Source organism: Calypte anna, chromosome 2 (assembly GCF_003957555.1).
Source record: "Calypte anna isolate BGI_N300 chromosome 2, bCalAnn1_v1.p, whole genome shotgun sequence".
Taxonomy (NCBI): Eukaryota; Metazoa; Chordata; class Aves; order Apodiformes; family Trochilidae; genus Calypte; species Calypte anna.
The window spans coordinates 131,652,729-131,675,772 of record NC_044245.1 but is presented as its reverse complement, the minus strand read 5'-3'; the positions used below and the strand labels follow the sequence as shown (position 1 = coordinate 131,675,772).

General features: G+C 34.3%; 1 protein-coding gene across 36 annotated transcripts in view; it reads right to left on the bottom strand.

The window, feature by feature from the left end:
* The window catches only part of RIMS2 (regulating synaptic membrane exocytosis 2), a 419,884-nt gene that overhangs the window by 116,668 nt on the left and 280,172 nt on the right, over positions 1-23,044 (bottom strand). For 20 of the 36 annotated variants that reach the window (XM_030444594.1, XM_030444591.1, XM_030444596.1 and 17 more), the window contains 2 exons: positions 10,974-11,153; positions 9,741-9,850 (listed from right to left, as the gene is read on the bottom strand). In XM_030444594.1, the coding sequence (XP_030300454.1) occupies positions 9,741-9,850; positions 10,974-11,153 (290 nt within the window). Of the gene's footprint in view, positions 1-8,886; positions 8,920-9,740; positions 9,851-10,973; positions 11,154-18,977; positions 19,041-21,232; positions 21,299-23,044 lie in introns of all 36 variants that reach the window. The other 16 variants (XM_030444600.1, XM_030444599.1, XM_030444582.1 and 13 more) reach the window with 4 other exon arrangements.

Below are 23,044 nucleotides of genomic sequence, written 5' to 3'. Positions count from 1 at the left end.
TATTGTGATGTAATTTCGAAAGATGCCACTTCACATTTTGTAGAAATAAGTAACATTTTCAGCTGTTTATGGACAAGCTAGTAATTAGATTCTTTAATCTGTCGTATTTCCCCAGTATTGATAGATCTAAATTCACAAAATAGTCACCTATATCGTATGGAACTTCAGCAGATTATAGGTTCTTCAGTCTGGAAAATATGCATCTTATGTGTATGCTTTCTGCTGTTTTGTGTTGTTGTGCTGTTGTTTTTTTAATTCAACATTTTCCCAGCACTCAGACTGCAGTTGTGTGCCTGCCTACAACCACCACAGTCTCAACAGGCCTCAACTTAAGCCTTTGCTTGAGCCAGAATTTAATTAAAACGTACTCTAGGCACTCATAACATATATGAATATGTTAAGTGTTCTCACAACACACATAATACACATATTCAGTGTCATTTTTTATGCAAAATACAGAAGCTGTCATCGTATCTAAGCAAAGTGCAGAGTCAGTAGGCCAGGGGAAGAGAGAGCACACATGAGTCATGGCAGTCATATTTAGTAGTACAGGCAAAGTGTAAGCTTCATTTCCTGAAATCCCAAGGTCTTAGAATGAAGAAGATGCTCATGTAAACTAGCAGGATGAGAGTTCCCTCTGGCATGACAGCCACATGCTCATTTTTCAAAAAAAATGTAGATGTATGCTATTTCTGCAAGTCAGTTAAGCAGGTCCATCTGCCACCACTTCTTTCACTGAAGTCCTTCTATTCATGTCAGAAACCTTAACTTTTAGATTGTGTTTAATCTGGCAGCAAATCTGGAATACAGCATATTTTAATCCTCCAGACATCCTGACTGCCCACAGTGTGGTAGTGCTCCCATACATGCAGAAACCAGAGAGCATGGAAAGGGGAGGACTCTATGGCTTGGTTCTTGTCTTGAGTGGAGATACAAATAAGCTCCAGACATTTCCTAACTGGGGAAATGAAAACTGGAAAGCATTCCTGATTCCCATAATATAGACAAAGCTCTTGTGCAATTATGCGAAATATGTGAGGGAACTGATAACCTGAAATGCTTAACATTTTGCTTTGGTAACCATGTCATCCTTCATGCACCCTGAATTAAGAGTAGAGGACAGAACATCTTGGAACCTTTCTCACATACTTAAATGATCTAAAGATACCGTACAAAATACATGAAAAAGAAATGCAATAGACCTGAGGAAAAATAAAAGGGGATAGTGATTTCAGTAATAAATATTTGAGATAGAATATTAGGCAATTAGAATATTAGACCATTCTTTTGGGGTAAAGTCTCTGCAGAAGAAGCTTCTAAAATATAAAATGGACACCCTTAAAATAAATACAGGATAGTAGTTCTTAGTTAAGTATGCAAAGTACATCTTGGAGGCTTTGTAATTAAGTATATATAAATTTTTTATTATATAACTTTAATTTTTTTTTTAATTGAAGGAGTGGAAGGTAAACTGAGAACAAATCTAGCTTTAACCTGATGTACCAGCTACTTACTGGTTAGTCAACCTCTATCAAGTCAACAAAACCCTCCAGCTTTACAAGAACTAGAAATTGGAACTTCAGAGCATAAGATACTGAACAGTCTTGTAATTAACATGCATTACATTTACAGCAGAAGGCTTTCAGCTTTTTAATTCACTTAGGACTAATCTGGCACAGCCACCTGAGAAAGGGAGGTGACCCCATGCATTGCACTGCCAAACTGCCAACACAGAGCCCTCTCTGCAACAGCACCTCATTCACTCTGTCTACACTGATCAATAAGAGGCTATTAAACCAGTGTGGTTGCCCTGCAATAAAATGAACTTGCACAGGCAAAACTGAACCTCTCCTCATACCTGTATTTCCTTTGCTAAGTTATTCTAGGGAAGAGAATGTTAGGAGTAGCCTGTAACAAAGTAATTGGGGTCATTCCCTGTGTGGGCTCCTGGTTGAGATCTAAAAATGAATACCCAAATTTAATAAAGCCAAGACACTATCTAAATGATATTTCATTCACTGGCAGAAAATATTGATGAGACAAAGCCTAAATATAATATGGCTTTGGAAGTACATGGAAAAATAATAACAAATTTCTTAAAAAACAACAAAGCAGTTTAGAAGCATGAACTCAAATAAAACTCCAAAGTAAGCTGTGGTTGGTCATTGCAACTTGCCTGTTCTATTTTTAGTTAATAAATCTAAATCTCCATGTTAACATTTCAGTTCTTTGAACTAAGCTTATTTCTACAGCTTTTGAAATAGAAGAGGATATTGAACATAAAAAGAACTAGACAATAGAGATGATTGCTAATAACTTAAGCTTTCCTCTACCAGTATATACTAATTAAAATGGTCCAGCTCTCTGGTGACTATCAAAAATGTGCCAACTTGTAAAATATATAGCCAAGTGGTGTAGAAGCATACAGGCCTGGTAAAAAGTGGAAGATGATGTAGACAGTTTTGCAGATGTCTACAAACAGTACTTAGTCTCAGGACAAGGAAAACTGGTAATTCCTTCATGAGAAAAAGTGCAGAAATTATTTCATCAGTTCTAAATAAGCAATATGATCACATATCTAGGTGGTGCAAACCACCTCCTCAGTAATATAGTTAGCTGTAATAAAACCCAAGAATTAGAGCTTTTGATTCCAAGAAAGATTTTAAAACCACAGTTGAAAATATTTTATGTGCAAGAAGTAAAACAATAACTTAAAAATGAATACACCTGAATCTATTGATTTTGAACTAGTAGAACTAAGCCATACACACCCATGCAGAAAAAAATAAAATTTCTCTAACACCCACAAATCACTAGCATGAGCATCATCAACTTGCCTTTTCGCCCATTAACAGGTGGGTTTTCATGTTTTTCCTCATAATCTTTATAACATTAAAAATAGATAACAATGATTAAAAATTGGAGCAGCTACTATGATGAACAATGTAACTATAGCACACACAAATATTTTGCAAACTATATTAGCACAATTCCATGCACTATGCTTGCTACACAAAACACAGAGAGTGAGCAGTGCACAGTACACACAACACTGAACAATACACACTTAGAGACAGAACTGCAAAAAAAGAAAGAAAAATATAATGCACTAGAATGAAAAATAGGAAGGAAAAGATTTTAAAGGACAATTTGGATGCTTAAGACTGCAACTAAAAAAAAGCCCTGCTTTCCAGATCCCAAATCTTGAAATTATGCTTTAATCCAGATTTCTGACCAAGTACAGAGCCCTGTCACAGTTACTATTTCTGACTTTGTTCTAAGAAGAAAATAATTAGCCACATTTTCTTCTCTTAAATAGTAATGGGATTATGGTCAGGGGCATGGGATTCTAAATAAACTGTGATATAGGCACTTAGACTTGTAAGCAGATACAGCACTTTAGGCATACTTACGTTTAGATATTTTTTCCTACCAGCTAGTACTAGGGGTGCTTCTTGCTCACCTTGTGATTTTTTTGGGCCTCCCTTTCTGGAGAACTTAATTATTTTCATATAACTGTAGCAATGCCCTCAGTGCATTATTATTCTCTGGCCTTAATTCCATTGGTCTTGATGTGCCTACTGAGAGGGTACCACACCTAAGGGACATCCACCCACATCTAAGGCTGTAACTTGATCATAGCAACATGGTACTTTCATAAAGAGGGTTTAAAAAAAAATTAACTCATTTTTGCAAGTTTAACTACCTAAGCATTCCCAAACAGGTAAATTGAATTAATTCATCTTGTTTTTATTTAAAATTATATATATTTTTGTCTGGAATTTGACTTTTAATATATTTAATATTTTAATATATTTACAGGTTAGCTTGTCTATCTTCCCTATGTGCTCAGAGGAAAATGTTTCTAGAGGAGATAGGCACTTGTGGTCAGACAGACCTGCCTCACCCTCCAATTCCTGAACTCCAGTATGCTTTTCTTCATCTCCTGATGCATTTGTATAAGCTAAGTATGACAAGGGGAAAAAGCAAGACAGAAACAGGCATGCTTTGTTACAAACTGTTCAAATAAAAGACAAATATCAAACAAGACATTCACAATAACATACAAACCCTCATCCTGTGGTATAAACAATTTTTTTGAGTGAATCAAAGATTAAGTAAATCCTTGCATTATTTTTCAGTAGTATCTGGTTTATTCCAGTGAGATCTTTCTGCAAGTAATGATGGTCATATGCAGCCCTTAATATCCCTTGTTGCCAATTTCTTTTTAAATTACTGGAGCAATGGAAAGCAGACCATAAGCAGAGAAAACAGAAATATGTAGGTAGACAATTCTTTTAAAAGCACTTGGTTTGCTTTAGTTATTCTAGAAATCAAATTCCAAGCCTTTGTTTTTGAGGAACATATTTTAAATCATGCATAAATGATAACTACAGGGTATTATTAGTATCTTAATAAGTGCAGAAAAAGCAATGCAAATGTTTTTTCATTTTGAAAAAAAGAAATCCTGAAATTGCCAGATAATATGCCTTTTCCCTGGATTTCAGTGTAGTTAGAATTTAGAAAGAAAGACACTTTTCCATCAGTAATTACAGCCGCCTAAAGCATATCTAAATATCAGAGGACTTTGAAATAGTTGGAAACAATGGTGAAAATATATTGGTAATGATAAACAACACAAATATGCTTCTTTTACAACAATATAAAGTACTATAACATATCACAGAAATATCCACACAAAAAGAAGGTGGATGCAAAGATGTGTACCTTCATCTTCCACACTGGTGTTTGACCAAATCATCATGTTCCTAGACAAGTTCCTACCGTGTATTATTTATTTGTGAGCAATCATCTTTTACAAAGTGAACTCCCTGTATGTCCTAAATTTTTAAAGACCTGTGAATTCACAGCTGATAAGAGTAGGACAGAATTATAACCAGTGTGAATACAGGTTCTCTGCAATTACATTTTTATAGTCTTTCTCTGGCTCCCATCAAACTATGACAGGCACTGGAAAATACATAGTAAAATTCCTTCTCATTTTGCAGACTATTGTCTCATTTAACAGTGAAGTTAAGTTCTGAATGAGGCATACCCCCTTAAAATAAACAGCACATCTTTCTATCTTTTGATCTTACTATCTCTGTGTTCCTTACCATCAGAGTGTCTCAGTAACTTGCACTCCATACTGCATGATTTGGAACAATACAATTGACAGTATAGACATATTCTTTTTAAAGCTTTGATGTTGTATCTGAGAGCTATAAAAACTGGAGTTATGGCTCACAGCTATCCTTGATTAAACCTAATCAACTACCCCTACTAATTCCATTCATAGATAATTTTACTCAGGAATAAGATCACTCATACCTGAAATTAAGAGAGGACAGTTAATCAGCAGTAATGTCAGCTTTAACAGCCTCTGAAATAACTTTCCCAAGACACAAGATTATTATGAGATCATATAATGAAAGTCTGTACCATAGAACATAAATAGAAGGGCAAATCCTCACTGAGTTGTAGTAGTTGCTAAATTTCTGAGCACCTGATTCTTTATATTTAAAGGTTTTCTTATGCTTGTTTGGTCTGACATAATTTTGCTAGTTTTTTATTGTTGGGTGAATTGGTAGGGCTTTTTGTAGGGATGAAGAAAGAAAGGGCTGTGTTTATATTTAAGCAGAAAAGGAAAAATACTCCTCCTCTGATTAGAAATTAAAAGCAGACTGAAAGGGCTAATATTGAATGGTTTCAAGAGCACTTTATGATGGTCCGTTTTAATTAGCAGCAAGCATTCACTAAGTTTATCCTTCCATCATGGTGAATAAAAATAAAGAAATTTATCATGAAATGAAAAAATTATTGTTAACTCTTAGGAAATATATTTCAATATTCACTTATTGTCTGTAGCGCTTACAATACAGCACATTTAAGAGTACATAACCATTGCAATGCTAGATACAAATTCAATTTAATGCTATAGTTCTTCTATAAATGTTCACTGAAAACCAAGATGTTTCTTTCTTTCACTCGTACAATTTTGAAATAAACAAGCAAAATTCATTAATGAAAATCTGGTAAAATGTTACATGGTCCCAGGCTTATTTTCAGAACTATTTTCCATCCATCGAACATGAAAATCCACTAAACTAACAAAGTCTAAAACAGAACCTGAGCTGCTGAGATGTTTATGATATATTCTGGGTGGATAAGGCAATGCTGTGCATTTCAGAGATATCCAGTCTTTCTTCTGAGCAGTTAAAATCTGATACTGGAAGCTACACAGATGAGAACCTAGGGAATCAGCCAAAATGTCATGACCATAAAAAACTGCAAATGCAACCCAGCTAATGATATTTGTATGTTCTACTGAGCACGTGCAACTCTAACAAAAAGAATATAGGTCAATATGCTACACTTGGGAATCATCCTTCATAGCTACTCACAGCTAGATTTCTTACAAACAAAATTCTCTGTCTTTTCCAGAATCTAGAAATTATTCTGGGGATACCTAGATGTCCTGGGGCAAAAACCTGAAACCACATAACACAGTTCACTGATCTAAATCTATACCAAATCAATGTTTTTTTTTCATTCTGATTCTAACCTGGAAAACAGTTCCCCAGAGGCTTCTTTTTCCCTGTAAACAACTTCCCTTCCAGTTGGAATCATAAAGCCATAAACCTGCATATTCCACTGCTGCACTACAACAAAAAATCTCCCCAACTACAAATTATTCTTTTCTTTGAACTTGAGTCCCTGCATTTCTACTACATTCTAAGAAATGCTATGCACATTCAATTCTGTAATAAATACAGATTACTCAAATGTATATAGGCTAAATGAGACTACTGTAGGAGTTAAAAACACAGAAGATTTTGGGTTTCGGTTTTAGAAAGCTGGGGTATTTCCCATTCCTTCTGCCTATAATGTATCTTTTATCCTTCAATATGATTTTAACTTAAACTGGTCAACAACAAAATCCTTTATTTTAAAATGCAGAAAGCTTAACCTTCACATCATGTTTCTATGCAACATAAAATCCCCTCTCTAATTCCAGTCAAGTACATGCTTCTCTAAGAACAAAAAGGACTACTCTGGGATAATGACCTACTCCAGTATGGTCATATAGCCTTACCAAAACCAGGCAACTGTTTCAGTTATCATCAGGGCATAAAATAACGTCTTAAAAACCTACTCAAATGTCTATAAAGTTTTCAGCTCTACTTATGGCTTTTTTCTTAATACTAACACACCTTCAACTACAGACAGCATTTTTTATTCCACTGAATTTGAGTTTTTATCACTAACATTTCATTCGCTTAAAATAACTTAGTGCAATATTAAATTCTCCACAGTAAAAAAATGCTATTAATCATAATTATGTTCTGTCACTAACAGGAGTTAGGTAATCTTTTGGGTTTTTTGTAAAGCATCATTCCTTTTGTAGAAAACCATTATTCCCCTTAAAGAAAAGGATTAGAAAATCTGCAGAACTATAGTGTTATGAGAATACGATATTTTCTGACATATGATTTTTTCTGACATAAAAACAGAGTACAATGTGAAAGCAGTATCTATGGATCATACTTTTAACCACAGTGTTTACCACCTTAGTATATGTAAATTTCAATACAAAAAGTGTCAAGGTACTGTATCTTTAGTCACTGATGATGCTTTGGTTGTCTACTAAAACTCCAATATCTGAGGACTTGGCAATTTTTTGCAACACAGATTTCCAAAGGACTACTTTAGACAGAGGTATAGGAAAATATTACAGTTTTCCAGTAAAAACAAATTTCCAGAAGTCCCAGAACAAATTTCTAGAAGTCTCAGAAGTACTTACCAGAGCAGAAAATTCTATATAAAAAAAGCTATTTTATTGTACTTATTATATTTCTTGCTATATAACCTATAATGTAAGACCACTACCCTCCCTAGCCACACACAACAAAAATATGCAGTATTTCACAACTGATGCCCTAAAGAGCTCACAGTCTAAACAGATATACTGAGCAAAGAGCAGGGAAGAGTGGTAAAACATGAAAGTGTTTACAGCAATGACAGCAAACATCATGTGATTAGTTATGATTATTTCCTGGTATATCTAGACTGTATTTCATATAAGCATTTCACAACACAACACAACGGAGAAATGAATACACTAGGGTGATGATCTGTGAAAACAAGTTTTCTTTTTGAGAAGTTTTGTTTCCAAAAAGGAAATAAGCACTGTAAACATTGTCAATGCTAAATTAAGAAGTCTGATGAGACAGATATAGTAATACTACATACAGACCCTCAGTGATATGATCAAGGACTGCAATTGATATCTTGTGGCTTGCTATTAAGGAAATTAGGTTGTTTTATTGGTACCAAACACAAGATTTATTTTTAAGCAGAAGTATTATAACTTTTTGAAAGAATAACTTTATTCAATAAATGTTTGGTCCTACATTATTTGAAAATTCCCTAGTAATTCAGAAACTGTTTAACATTATAACATATCTGACATAAAACCACTGTCCTATTAAACACGTGGATAACGTTAAACATGTCAAATAGCCTCAAATGATTAAATTTAAATATGTGCTGATCCTGAGGAGGTACATACATACATAGGTTAGTTGAAATAATATTATTTACTCCTTCGTAAATCCTTGATATTCAAAAATGGGTGCATGTCTAGGTACTTTTCTAATTATGATCATATTTAGATAATATTACTTATACTATCTTTTTTCATGTTGAACCTTGCACAATTTTTTAGCCACAGGTCTGAATATAAAAAAGAATAAATAAGCATATAATAATTCTTGCTATGCCTGTGCAATCAAGTAACATCAATTGCAGTTGGGTTTATTTTTCCCTTTATAGCCTCTCAAGAAGGCTTTCAGGTGAAAAACAAACCCTCCTTTATGTACAGACCTTCATAAGATTCTATCTCCTTGTCTCCATTGTCTAGGGAAAGTAACAAAAACAAACAAACAAACAAATAATAAAAAAAAAAGGAACCAAAGCACAGGGGTTAAAACCAACAGAAGTTTTATAGAAAATACAATATACATGTTAAGAAGGATTGAAAACAGGGGGTGTATATGGCCATTTAGACTGATTTTGCACAGCACATCTATGAATAAGTGGAAGGGTGAAAATGTATTTGCTGTCAGAAATATGTTTATATAACTTTGGTTCTAAACATTTTGGAAAATGTCTCCATTGACCAGTGCTTTTGTAGGACATTATAGATAAGCACAATAACAGTCCCAGTAAAATCATGAATCATTAAATATCTTGCTGAACTTTCCTATTTTAAAGTTTATTACCTCTTGCTCTTCCTGTTTCAAGGTGCAGAAGTTTTATATTAGCAATGGGTAACACAGTCCAAGTGATCAGCTATGCTGCTAACTCCCAAAAGAGCCTGAGTTGTTACTAAACAACATATAAAAGGTAATTTCCTGTGCCTGTTGAAGTCAAGGAAAAAAAACTTGTTGAATTCAAAAGGAACAGGATCATTCTAACAGTTAGTGCATCTTGATTCATGTGTATTGCATCACTGATGATTGTTGCACTGCTGATGATTCATTTAAGTCAAGAATAATGTCAATATTAATACATAATAGAAAAAAATACAGTACCAAATACAATACTACCAGCAAATCCTAATACTGTTCACAAGCACTCAAGAGGTTTTAACTGTAATGCTAAAATAAAAAAGATAAATATAATTGACCTCAATGAGCAATTTTGCAACATCATTAAGGAGAAAACCATAAACTTACTTCTCTCCAACGTCCCCTTTGGTGGGAGCTGCGGTAACTGCCTGCCCCTTCGCCCTACTACTGGAGTACTTGATGGACTTGTCTGAACAGACCCAGTTCGAGGATGTGACCTATGAGACACACATCAAAACAAACCACAGCCATTAGATGACAAATTCATCCATAATACCATAAAGAACTGCTAACATGACTAAGTAGGCTTTGGATAATTTGGGATCCTTGCAATCCCTCAGTGAAACTATTATCTTTTCAGAAAAAGACCTAATTAAAAAGATATCTCTGTGAAAAAGAAGAAAAGGAAGCCAAACTAAGGCTGAGTATCCATAAGATGTTTGCACAGCCAAGCCAAGAGAATGTAGTGTCTATATTCATGTGCATATGGATATCATATCCCCATACACTTAAAACTATCCACAAGTTAAATTCAACAAACTTTACTTAGCTTAGTTTCAGTTAAATTACCATTGAAGTGTCAATGAGACTACAGGGATTTGTGTATACAAAGCAATAAACTGAGAAAAGACACTGGTATCTGACTAGCTCTCACTGGGGATTTGATGTTACTAGCTAACTTTAAGGAAACAAAAAAATGGGTTTTGTGTTTCTAAAATGAGGAGAGGCTTTACTGAACATCAACTAGAGCAAAATATATTAATATTTTAATTGTATTATGTTTATTTAAGCTAAGAGCAATGTATTGAAATCTTCAGAATGTCAATCAGTAAAGTATAGCACTCAAACAGGAACAAAACAGACTATGGCACAGTAAAATGTAGTCAGAGAAAATGGTGGTTAAAATGGTAATTAGTAGACAGGGTTAGTACAGTCCATTTAAAGAAACTTTTTTTTAATTAAAAAAAACCAAGTTTCATTTGATGTAGTTATGATGGATGTTCCATAAGCGATGTCTGATGAACACAAAAAAATTCTCATTCTGTAAGAGAAGCATATGAAAGTTATGAGGTGCTTTATGTGGGAAACCATCCAGGATTCTTGATAGATGAGAAATCACAAACAAATGTAGTTAAATACTGCTAGCAAACGACTTGCAATGGCAGCCACACCATTATATCCAGAGTAGAATATAAATAGTGTATTGGCACTGAAAGGGTTAGTATCTATTGCTACTAGTGATCAACTAAGGATGAGGCGATACCAATTAGCTACTAGGAAAGAAAAATGGTGAACTGGTGGGGCAGAAGGGGATTAGTCTGATTGATTTGTCTGTTTCACCTCGGTAAGGCAGGTGAAGGAGGGGCAGATCTTCCAGTCATTAATGAAGGCATCGACCTGATGAGGTTTGAGTCAGGACGTTCTGTGGACCGGGAGCGGGAGCTGATCCGCTCTAGCATAGGACGTTGCTCTGTTGATCTGGATCTTTGATATGGCTGTCTATCAGCTGCTTCACAATTCCTGTAATGTTAGTCAAAAAGCAGCTCAGTCGACCTTTGACTTTTCTGTTAATTATAAAATACTCTGCATGATACTGGTTTGGAGCAAATCACTTTGATATGTACATTTTTCTGTGAGCGTAAGTTTTCTGAGTTCGCTTCTTGATAACATACAGATTTTTAAAGTTGTGATTGTATGATTTGGCTTGCTCCATACTCTTGATAAATGGGCTGAAATGTTTCCAATGTCTCAGTAATGACTATCCATGCAATAGTCTGTTTCCTGACAATTTCTGGGTAAAAGTGTTCTTATTTAGAAATACATACATCAAACTTGGAGGAAAAGAATAGCTGACACAGTAAGTCTCACTAAGCTAAGGACTCATTTAACTGTTCATTTTAGTTGAGCATTTTTACTTACATGACTAAATTTTTACAGACTGGATTATCTTTAGAGGTTGTACTCTGGTTTGTAGGAAAATCCACATTCCATATGTTATGGTTACCATGAAGCACTTTTAAATACTATTAGACTCAGGATGTCTATAAAATACAGGCTAGGCTTTAGTGGTGAATTAATCTGCGATGCTCCAGCTGTAGTCAGATGAAATTTTACAACATCCTTAATACTTGCAAAGGTTTCACCAACTAGACAAAGGTTGGTTCATAATAAAAACAAAACAAAATTTTAAAAACCCAAATTTTCTAACCCACAGCCTAAAGAACTGTGTCAACACAGCAATGGAAAAAGTTACCATTAGAGATGCAATGGGGAGAAACTGCATTAAGTAAAAGAGATTTTCTTGATCAAGTAATCTAGCCTTCTACTATCTCAGGCAATTAATCATGCCTTTACTTGCAGAAATCAGTTAGGCCCCACCTTTTTCACAGTGTAATTGGTCTGTCTGGAAGGAGTAATATTTGCTAGCAATATCCTAAAACACATAAAATCGAGGTAATTTTAAAGTAAAATCCATACTCTGATGGCGGTTCTTATTAAATTCACACTCCTTACAGCTCTCCTTGAATAAGTGAGCAGCTATAAAATAGAAATGTGTAACATGTACCCTTCAGGACTTTTCCTTGAGCTAAGTCATGTGTTTTATGATGAAATCAATTAAAACAAAGAGTGACTGGATGGTGATTAAGTGTAACAGAAGCCAAATTCTAATTAGCAGCAAAAAAGGCACTCGCCACAGCGTCATTATGAAGAGTTTTATGTTATTAATGGCATTTTATTTCCAAAAACCGTGCTGAGGCAGAGCATATTCATGTCAAAGGTAGCTAACTTTGCTGAATAGGTTGATAAAAGATTCATTAAAATGAATGTCTCTCAGGCCTTCCATGAGGTAGTAATTGGACTCCTAGAGCATATGAAAGAGCTGCCACAGACAGGCTCAGAATAATACCATTCACCATGAACCTACATATATAAGCTCCTAACAAGCAAACACACCACAGTGAAACACAATGGTAATTATAAGCTGAGGCACTAAAGACTGGAGGAAAAGGTACATTAAGCCTGGCACAAAACCACAACAAAATTACCTCACTTCTTCTTCTATCAGTTCTGTTTCTGAATGGGAAGCTTCATCAGCAAAAACATCCACTGTCTCGCTTCTTTTACATTGTGGATAGACAAAGAAACACAACCTTAGCTTTGATATGAATGTTGCTTAGTTTAGGTCACAGATTAAGAGAGGTTTCAGTGCTAAGGAAGGTGAGAAAGGTGTCAGCCATCTGCATGGTGGTTAAAAAAATGACCACAGATATAAATTCTTAGACTAGGAATAAATTCCAAGAAAAAGTATTCCTAAATTCAACAGAATTGTAGAAGATAATGTAACCAAGTTCCATACAACCCACCCCTGCCTTGCCTACCCACATATTTAAGAAAATCATTGAGCTCACAAAGAGTTTCTTCTTTGGGTCTGTCATCACATAGAGCTAGCACAACCTTCTCCTGCCAGTAAGCAGGGAACTGCTGGACACCACAGCAGCCTTTACTGGGCAGTATGGTGAGAGGTATCATTCCATTCTCTATTTCTCTCTTCTTCCATATCCCCACAGGACACACAGAGAAACAGGTGAGTAGTAGCCACATGATTCTCATAAACACTTACTGAGAAGATAAGGCTCTTTCACTTGTTACTCTCAATGCCTCATTCTCATTAGTTATAGTATTAAAAGTATTTTTAGGATGTTAGGGATTTTATCCACTGCCTGGTTTAGAAGACAGGAAAGCATTTTTACTATTGTGATCAATACTAATGGCTTAGGTGGCAGGTTTTGTATTCTGCAGAGTACCATGGAGCCACGATAGAAACCAGTAGTAGTTAAATGCCTCAAAATTTTCATATTCAATAGTCAGTTTTCCATAATCTGCAGCTGGCATTTACTTCAAGTGGAAAAGCATCCACTTCCCAGAAGTGGAGGAGAATATGGATTTTGGCATTGAACCTTTTGCTTTTAGATGAAGCTTTGGCACCACTTTTGTTTTGTAGAATGAAGGATTTGAAAACTGAGTTGTTACCACCAAGTTAGAGGCTACATACTGCAAACTTCTCAGTACCTACAGCAACAAATGGAGGGCTATAAAAGCATACTGACTGTCTTCCACTTGACAGCTTCACTGTGTAGTTTTAGATCATACAGATATAAAGAACAAATCAACAGACAGCTTTACTGTCTTTTCTTTGTCCTCACATATTTTTTTGTCCTTTTAACAGTAAACGTGCTATATGATCCAAATCTTCAGAAATGAATTGTCCCTTTTATAAAAAACTATCAGTTCAATTATCTGCTTGGGCACTGAAGCTCCTCACCTACCACCAACTATACATCAGTGTCACAATCCAGCCATAAAGGTGGAGGCTGAGATTTTAAAACACTTGAGTAAATAAGAAGAAAAGTTCAGAAATTTCCAGATAAAATTTGTGAAATCTTATGCCCCCAAATTATCTACATGAAAGTTTCCTCTTTTCTCATTATCATTCATATCATATGAATTGCTAATTTTTAAAGGGAGAAACCTAAGTTTGAGTATTCAATATTCATATAATATAATGTATGCTAGAACTGTTTATCTTTGCTAACAGATAGGGTTATAAAAAATACAGTTTCATTATAACAAATACAGTTTGGGGAATGTTGAACACTGACATCCCCCATTTATTGTTGCCTACCATAGCATCTTTCTATCTTTGCTAAGGAAAACACTCGTGGGAGGTGGTGTGCTCCCCAGCCAAGATCCACAGTTGTGGGCACAACTCTCCCTGCACTGAGGAAGAGCTGTGCCTTGCTTCTTGACCAAGCACACCTATCACACTGAAACTGTTTGAGGTCTATATAAGTCACCATGCAGAAAACTCTGAGAGTATCCATGATCTATTTTTGTATTTCACACCCATTAAAAATTAGAAATTAAAATCCCATACTATTTCAGTACCACTGTAAATTCTAGTAACTACAGTATCTAACCAAAGATGCTACAACATGTTGCTTTAACTACTGATTTATCTGCATTGTTCTAATTCACATTCTGGAAATTTCAAAAGCTAATTCTTTTCCCAATGCAGAAAATAACCATTTCTAATTTTTAATTTCTCAGATTTGTTACTTTTCTTCACAAATAAAAATGTGAATTTTCAAAAAAAATAATACAGTTATTGATCTATACTTATGTATAAAGAAAGTCTCATATGAACACTTTTAAAAAGTAAGCATTCATAACAGCTTACAACACAAATAAAAGTTATTTTTTCCCCAAAATAAGTTAAAGCTGTTTATTTGACAGCCCAGGTTAAATTCTTTTACTGCGTTCAAGACTAAAAAAGCAGGCTATGAGATAATGCCAATCACAATTTTAGTACTAGGTTGTTCTTGTAACAAAAAACTGAAGAAATAAAAATAGAATTGCTGTAGGATTACAGCACACCACAATTCAGCTCATAGTGCATCTTTTTTTCTTCTAGAAACACTGAGCACAGAACATGAAAAATACAGCAATACACTTTCTAATTATCATAATGTCAAACTGCAGCTAATATACAATGATAATACCTGTCAGTGTCTGTGGATGGCTGCTGGATTTCTATCCTTGGACATGTTATTCTTCTACTAGCTATAGGAATTTCACTGTTTAGTCACAGACACAAGATCCTCTGTTAGCACAACATTGATAAGCATGTCTACAAACAGTTGAGATTTCTAGTACCTAGCAAACTTAAATTTGAGTTATAAATATGGAAATAGAAAATGGAAAAATGGAAAGGAGCTGTGTACTGCCAGACTTCTAGATAAACTGATGACTGGACAGCTCACCAAATCACTTATCTGTACCTATAAAGAAATGTAATATAAAATTATGTGCTGCTATAGTTTTATAAGCCAGGAATGTAATGCTTTTATGTACTCCTGTGGGAAAAAAAAATGTCAGCAAAGCAAGGTATTTTTCTCTGCAGTAACATTCTACCACACTTTATATATATATGTAGTATATATACTTATACATGCACACACTTGTATGATTGATTCACATGCAGATTACGCTGTCGTGGTGTATGATAACTACATGGCAGTCACAGGCATGAATAAATTGTAACATGCCAGTATCTGCACTACTTTTCTACTTGCAAACTCAGCTAAGGAGACAAAGCAAAGAATGTATGTGATCCCACACACATTGTGCTCCACACTGCTACGCAGACTGCTACAGCTACAGAAACTCAGTTGCTTACAGCTTGCTTACAGACTGCATGTGGCATAGCAGTCACTTTGGTGAAGCTGTTATATACATTAATAAAGCTAACACATGGTGAGATGCTACAATTATAAAAATGCTTAAAGACAGTACATATAACTATGCAGAACATATCTATGCAGAATTACTTTCATCTATATCTTTACCAAATAACAAAGCTCTGCTTTAAGTAGGGATTTAGACCAGATCATTATTTCAGGGTTCTTTCCAATTCACATTAGTTTATGATTCACTGGATGCAGTCAGTGCTTTATGCTAGATATTACAACTAAATATCAATAAATACAACAAGCAGTGTCAATCCTGGGACAGTTAACAACGAAATGATGTGCTGAAGTACTTCATATTATATTTATCTGTAAAATAAAACCCAGATAATGTTGTGTATTTGGGAGAAATAGAGAAGCAACCGAAGAGCAAATACTAAATATATGTAAGCAAAATTTTCTTCCTAGAAAATCTCAACATTAAACAAATGGAAGTGATGAATGCCTTTGAGAAAGAGGCTGCTTAACTTCCAGCTAAAGGTACTTGTAACAGCATTCAAATGAAAGCAAAAACAGCAGATGAGCTAGTAATAGTGATAATTTCACTGAACTAGTTAATTTTAAGTAATTTTAAAAAACATTTCCAATATTTTACTCAAAGGTAATTTCTCAAAAAAAGAAGCTTGAAGACCACCAATTCCCAAGACAGAGGTCAACCAAGGAATGCAAGTAACATATCTTTCACCTTGTATCTTAAGAATTTATATAGCTTGCACTAACTTTATCGTATTAACATTTGCTCATATCTTTATTCTGTGCCTGAAATATTAAATGTTTTGAGGTATTCCTTCACTACTCATTTAAATGTTTTAAGATTTTTGCTGTAATACTGTATGTTACATGTTCGTTTTTACATTGTTTCTGGTACTTGTAAGATACATTTTCATTTATATATCCTGTTGACTCCTAAATTACCTTGTATTTTGCCAACAACTTCCAACTTTTGGCATCTTTAATATAGAACCTCAATGCACACATATTAAAGAATCACACCGCCTGAACATATATCTCTATCATATATCTCTGTCTTCATGAGATGACTCACTGAAGGTTATGATAAAACTGATTAGCATTCAAAAGCTAACTCAAAATTCTCAAATAAGATAATTTAATCCTCTCCCCACCCCCTGCCTCAACTGAATTTTGTAACTGAAAATACTACTACAATTGTTTCCAAGATAATAATCTGAATTTTAATAAAAGTATTAGATATGTTCCAAGGTATAATAGTTTCAGCTTCATATTATAATTTTTATTACACATTTTTTCCCATTTCAGAAAGCAAGATTTCACCCACTCAGCTTGAATTTTGTATCATAATATATGAACAATGACAGGAAAATTCAAGGGTTTTAGTGAACATGTACTTCATGACTAAGTGATATACAAGACAGTGCACAGAGAAGCTTGAGAAACTAAAAATTAGAAGCATTTCCTAGTAGAGCTTGGGTATTCAAATGCAGCAACCTTTGATTACACTAAGCACTTTCCAACCTTCTTCAACTGTTTCTTTTTTTTCACTATGCTTGCACAGTTTCCCAGGAAGAACTAACAAGCACAGCCTTTGAAATATGCACAAATAAAGTGCATACTTCAAGTACTTTAAAATTCAAGAGCCAGCTAACAGTGGCACTCAGGTACAAAAAGCTGTGGAAGAAATATGGTCTCAAGTTTCTGTGGCTGCACTTATGCTGAGTCAAAAGATCCTTATAAACTTCTCTCAAAAGAAAAGATAATCTTGCACTAAAATACTGAAGAATTAATTCTTGTTTCCTAAAACTTTGTGGGTTTTTTTTTAGTTTCAAGTCCAAATTCATTTATATGTTCCTGTTTCTGAATTACTTCAACAGAATTCCTGTTTTAGTCAGCTTATACAGGACAAATGTAAATGACCATTTTATTTAAATAACCTTAATAATACTGGTGAACTGCAACTAATCCCTTTTATATAAATATCTTCTGTTTTCAATATATAGTTCAGGTAGTATAATTTTCTATGATTTGTCATATTCAACTGAGTGTAGTCCAATATCTTTCCAGTGATTTGGTTTAGCTACATATATATTTCACCAGAGAGACATATTGAGTTTTATCACTACAAAAGAATAAGCAGAAGCACAAATTTCAAAGCATGGTTAGTAATGAATTTAGTAACAAGGAATATTTATGCACAATTTACATGTTATTAAAATCTCTATGCACAAAATTATAGTGTTTGAGACACCAAAGTTTAATGTTATTTTGTATAATTTCACAACAAATATTTTTTTTTAAAGAGTTTTGTAACTCAATCTTTATTGAGGAAAATTAACTCTATTAACTCTGTGAGTGTTTTATTCAAGAACTTAAGGATCTATCAGCAACTTGGACCAGGATGTGTTTGTTTGTTTCAGTCAGCCAAAGCTTGCCACTGGCATAATCCAGCTCCTGTTACAGGATAGAAGGGAAGAAAGAACCAAAGTTCTGTGCACATTCACAAAGGAATGAAGTAAAAATAAAGAAGAAAAATGTTGCAAGAGCAAGAAGAAAATGAGTAGCAGTAGAGACAAAGAACTAATAACAAGGAAAATCTGTCTGCTCCCTTAATCAGGAGCTAGCTACAGATAGGAATAACAAAAGCTGTAAGTTACAGTATATAGCACTTTGCATGGGTTATGCATTAATCATACAGGAATCCAGGTTAGAACTGGATTTCTAAAACTGAAAAGTATTAGGTTTCAAAGGCACATTCCCCAGCACTGTGAATGTATGCAGCTATTATCAGTCAAAAAGCCCTTTTTTCATTAAAGTAGCACTGAACAGTGGGAACATGTTTTCAAAATAGATAAAACAAATATAATGTTCTTTTTCTATCTGTAACTGAACAAAACAGCTTAATCTTGAAATTACCACATAACTGTGCCTCAGTACTGAGTCAAGAAAGACATCAAGAAAAATATACTCAGAGGAAAACTTTGGTACAATTGTAAACCAACTCTTACTATAAATATTAGAAATATATTTTAGCTATATCTGTAATACTACACTCTTTACTTACCCATAATTTTCAGCTGAACCATTGACTACATGATCTGCCCATGAACTTGCACCATTGTACCACCTTTACAATGCAGTTAAAATAAAGAAATGTTATAAAGGAACAAATGTATTATAAATAACACTCTTAATTCATATGACAACTTCTCAATAAAACGTGGAGCTTTCCAAATTTTTCCAGATCAATTTGTACACTTCCTATTTTCTCTCAGGTACGAAGGCTCCCAGATCTTTTTAATTAAAAAACAAACGAATTGCATTTCATTTTTTCCTGGTACAATTCATAATATATTTCACCCTTATTCTTTTGGGGAATTTAGCCATTAATTTCGGTACTATACATACCAACTAAACCCTTAATTTTTCTTAATGTCATAATGCTTTTAAAGTAATTGTATAGATCTAACATTAACAAAAATAATGTGATATGTAGCAATCATTTAAAATACCCCTATAAACTTCAAATATCTAAGTTTTTAAGCTTTTTTTTTCTATTTGATAGGATGGGGGTTTTTTACAGCTAGTTGAGAGGTTGAAGAAAAATAACTTTATTCAAATCAGACAATGAAAATTAATAATTTTTAAATTGTTATTATAAAGAATACATAAAAATCATCCAAGACTTTTTAAAGAAGTTTCAACCTGATCTGTGGAGCTCCATTTTTCTGGATCTTACTTGATTAAAGCCAGAGAACTGTAATCATTCCAGTAATCAATGTTTTCAACATGACAATGAGTGAGAAGCAAGGCAGGGCATTTTAGAAAAGATTGAGGTACCACCATATTATCAACTTGGTTATAAATCTTCCTTTTTACTGGAAAAGCAAGCCAAAGCCTGCAGGATGAAGTTTTAATGGCTTGGACACAGTCATAAAAGGGTTTTCATTAAGCTGTTCCTGGGAATCACAGCAGTACAATTTGGTTCACTCCATTATTTTCTACCTTTTCAGATTCTGAGGTTTTGCAATATGCTTACAAACGAAATAGCCCTACACTTCATGGTCATTATGCTGAGAGAAGATGGTGTGGAGTAGTTGTGAATGTCATTCAGCTTCTCTTTTTTCTTCTCTATCAAATTGGATGGTATGCAGAATGGCATTTCTTTGCATAGTTTGCAGACAGGTCAATCTCTGCATTAAAGTGATTTTAGTTTATTCTAATTTAGTTTTATTTGAGATTTAAATTTAGTTCTATCTAAATTATAATACAGCTGTAGAATAAGTACATCTTTACACTCTCCCTGATCATCTGTATCCTTAAAACTGAAGCCTGTCTCTCCAATTGGACAGTATTTTAAGAAAAATTCTTCTGTGGAAGTACTTAACCACAGACACCATAAATGCATAAGCATGATTTTAAAATTGCAGCACATTGCAATTTTTGTTAAATACAACTGTATCAAATAAAACCCAAATTTCTTTCTATGATTAGAAGATAATTTCTGCTTTACCTGCTCTCATACTATAGGAAAAAAATCAGATACTGGTTATCAAATGAATAGGGAAATATAAACGATATAATTATAAAAAAGGAAAAGGAATATCAACTTGCTTCTCTCTTCAGATTTCTTTTTTTTTTTGGACTTCACTCAGTTCTTTAAACATTAAATGCTTTTATCAAATAACAATTTCCAGAGACGCTCCAAATGTTTTCAGATTACTCATCAGATTTTAGTTATATTAACTGTAATACACTACATGTATATAACAGTTTAGGAAGAACAAGAGTATTTTTGGTTTTAGTGAAGTATGCACCTAAAACTAATTTGAAGACATTCAGTTCGTCCTTTTTAAGCCAATACAGGCAGGAATGTGACAATAGCTGAGGACCTTCAGAGTGACTCAGTTTGTTCAAAGAATGAAACTTGAGGATTCTAAATCACCCTGTAGTCACACATGGTGACTGAAAAGGTTAGCCTCTAGAAATATGCTGAAGTTAAGTGGAGAAAAACCCCTCAGTTCTTCAGTTTTACCCAGTGCCTCAGTACTATTCTGTTTTCTACCCACATCTAATGACTAATTTTTCTAGTTAAAAACTACACTAAAAATAGATACATAAATCAAAAGTCAAGTTAATGGAATGCTAAAAGAAAACTGCATAATTAAAACTATGGAATTAGCTGTTCTGGATTTAAAGAAATAGCGCATGAAGTGAACAGTAAAATTAAATACTATTTATCTATGATAATTAAAAATTTTATACTACAGTTCAGAAAAGTATTATTGAACTTTATTTTTATTATATAAACTAAAATACCTTTCAGGAGTATAGGCTGTGTCATCATAATATGAATTAGGCACTCTTCTCTCCTGCCTAGTCCTCCTGAATATGGAATAAACAGCACAGATATTTCAGACATTTTAAAGGATGCTTCTTTCATGATGTTTTCCCTCACTGTAATCTAAAGATAGTGATGAGCGTAGAGCACATTTCTATATAAACTTCTACTTCCAAATTTATTCAGAAATCAGTAGCAACATGTTAGAACACTTGAAAAATGGACACATATTTCATAGGACTGAGAAGTTACATCAATAAGAAAACAGTCTGAGTAACTGAGACATTTCACCAAAAATGGATGTTAGAAAATTTCTGACTGGTAAAACAAAAGTAATAAACCAAAATGAAAGCAAAATTTTCTTTCTCTAAGTGAAGAAACAGAAATACTGCCTGAAACAAACCTCACATCTGGCACAAAAGGTGCACAAACAAGTTTTTTTGACTCCGAACAATAACCTCAAATGCTAAGTGAAAGACAAAAAAAGAAAAACACACCCAAAAAACCCAGCACAAACTGTGGTGTCCTCAGTAACTAACCTGACCTCTGAGACAGGTAAGTAGAGAAAGAATTTCATATAGCAAAGTTTTCAGCAACTTTTTATTTGGGAGAAACTGCTAATATTTTAATTTTAAATCCAATTGGGATAAAAATCTTGAGAACATCACCATGAGATGCACATTGAGATCGTGTGCATGCCACCCAATTTAAAACAGGTGACTCTCAAGTTATGAACTAGGCTGTATTGTGAACTGGGGGATGGAAAGAGAAGTGTAAGGTCAGCATGTTCAGCCATGATGTCTTTCTTATCTGTGTTCAATGTGAGTAGCTACAGCAGTGTGACCAGCAGCATGCTGGTCATCACCTTAGAGAGTCAAGGTAAATTGGAGTGGGGTACTGAGCAGCAGGGTGCTCTTGAGAAAGCCCTGTAAGGTTTTCAGATAACGTAAAGGTGTCCTAGAAGTGGTGAACTAAAGACTTTGAAATCTGATAGATGGCAATGTCAACAGAGAAAGGGTGAAAGAGAGAGAAGTAATTACTCTGCATGTGCATGGCAGGGAGAAGAAAACATTGCCAGAAGAGACTTCAAGATAAATGAAAGGAGCCATGAATTACAAAGAAGGCAACTAATTTTGACAGATACACCTGTGTGACATATTTGCCTGCAGGTCACCCACACTGGTGGATACACAGTGACATCAGATACAAAACTGTTCCAGCTGAGACTTTACAGAATGCGAGACTGCAGAACAACATTTGCTGTTTGGTGGACAGTGAATACTGAACAGTTTTTTCACATACTTAATAAAGTCAAATAAAAAGACAGGAATCATAGAATCACAGAATTACTGGGTTGGAAGGGACCTCTAAAGTTCATCTAGTCCAACCCCACTGCAGTATGCAGGGACATCCTCAACTAGATCAGGTTGCTCAGAGCCTCATCAAGTCTCACCTTTAATATCTCCAGGGTTGAGGCCTCAACTTTCTCCCCTGGGAACCTGTCCCATCTTTTCACCACCCTCAAAGAGAGGGAAGAGAGGTGGTTGCTTGATATCAAAATGACATTGATTAAGCAGATGGAACTAACAAGACAAAACTAACACCTTCACCTACAAAAAGAATGTAACTTAAAGTAAGCATTAAGTTTGGAAAAAGAGTAAAAATAAATGAGAAAAATAGTTTAAAAAGTAATGTCTCATAAATAAATAAAATATGGAAAACTGCTTAGTGTTTTTCAATGGATAGAAACACACTCGGTAAAGTTTATGCTTTAGATGGTACTTGACTAC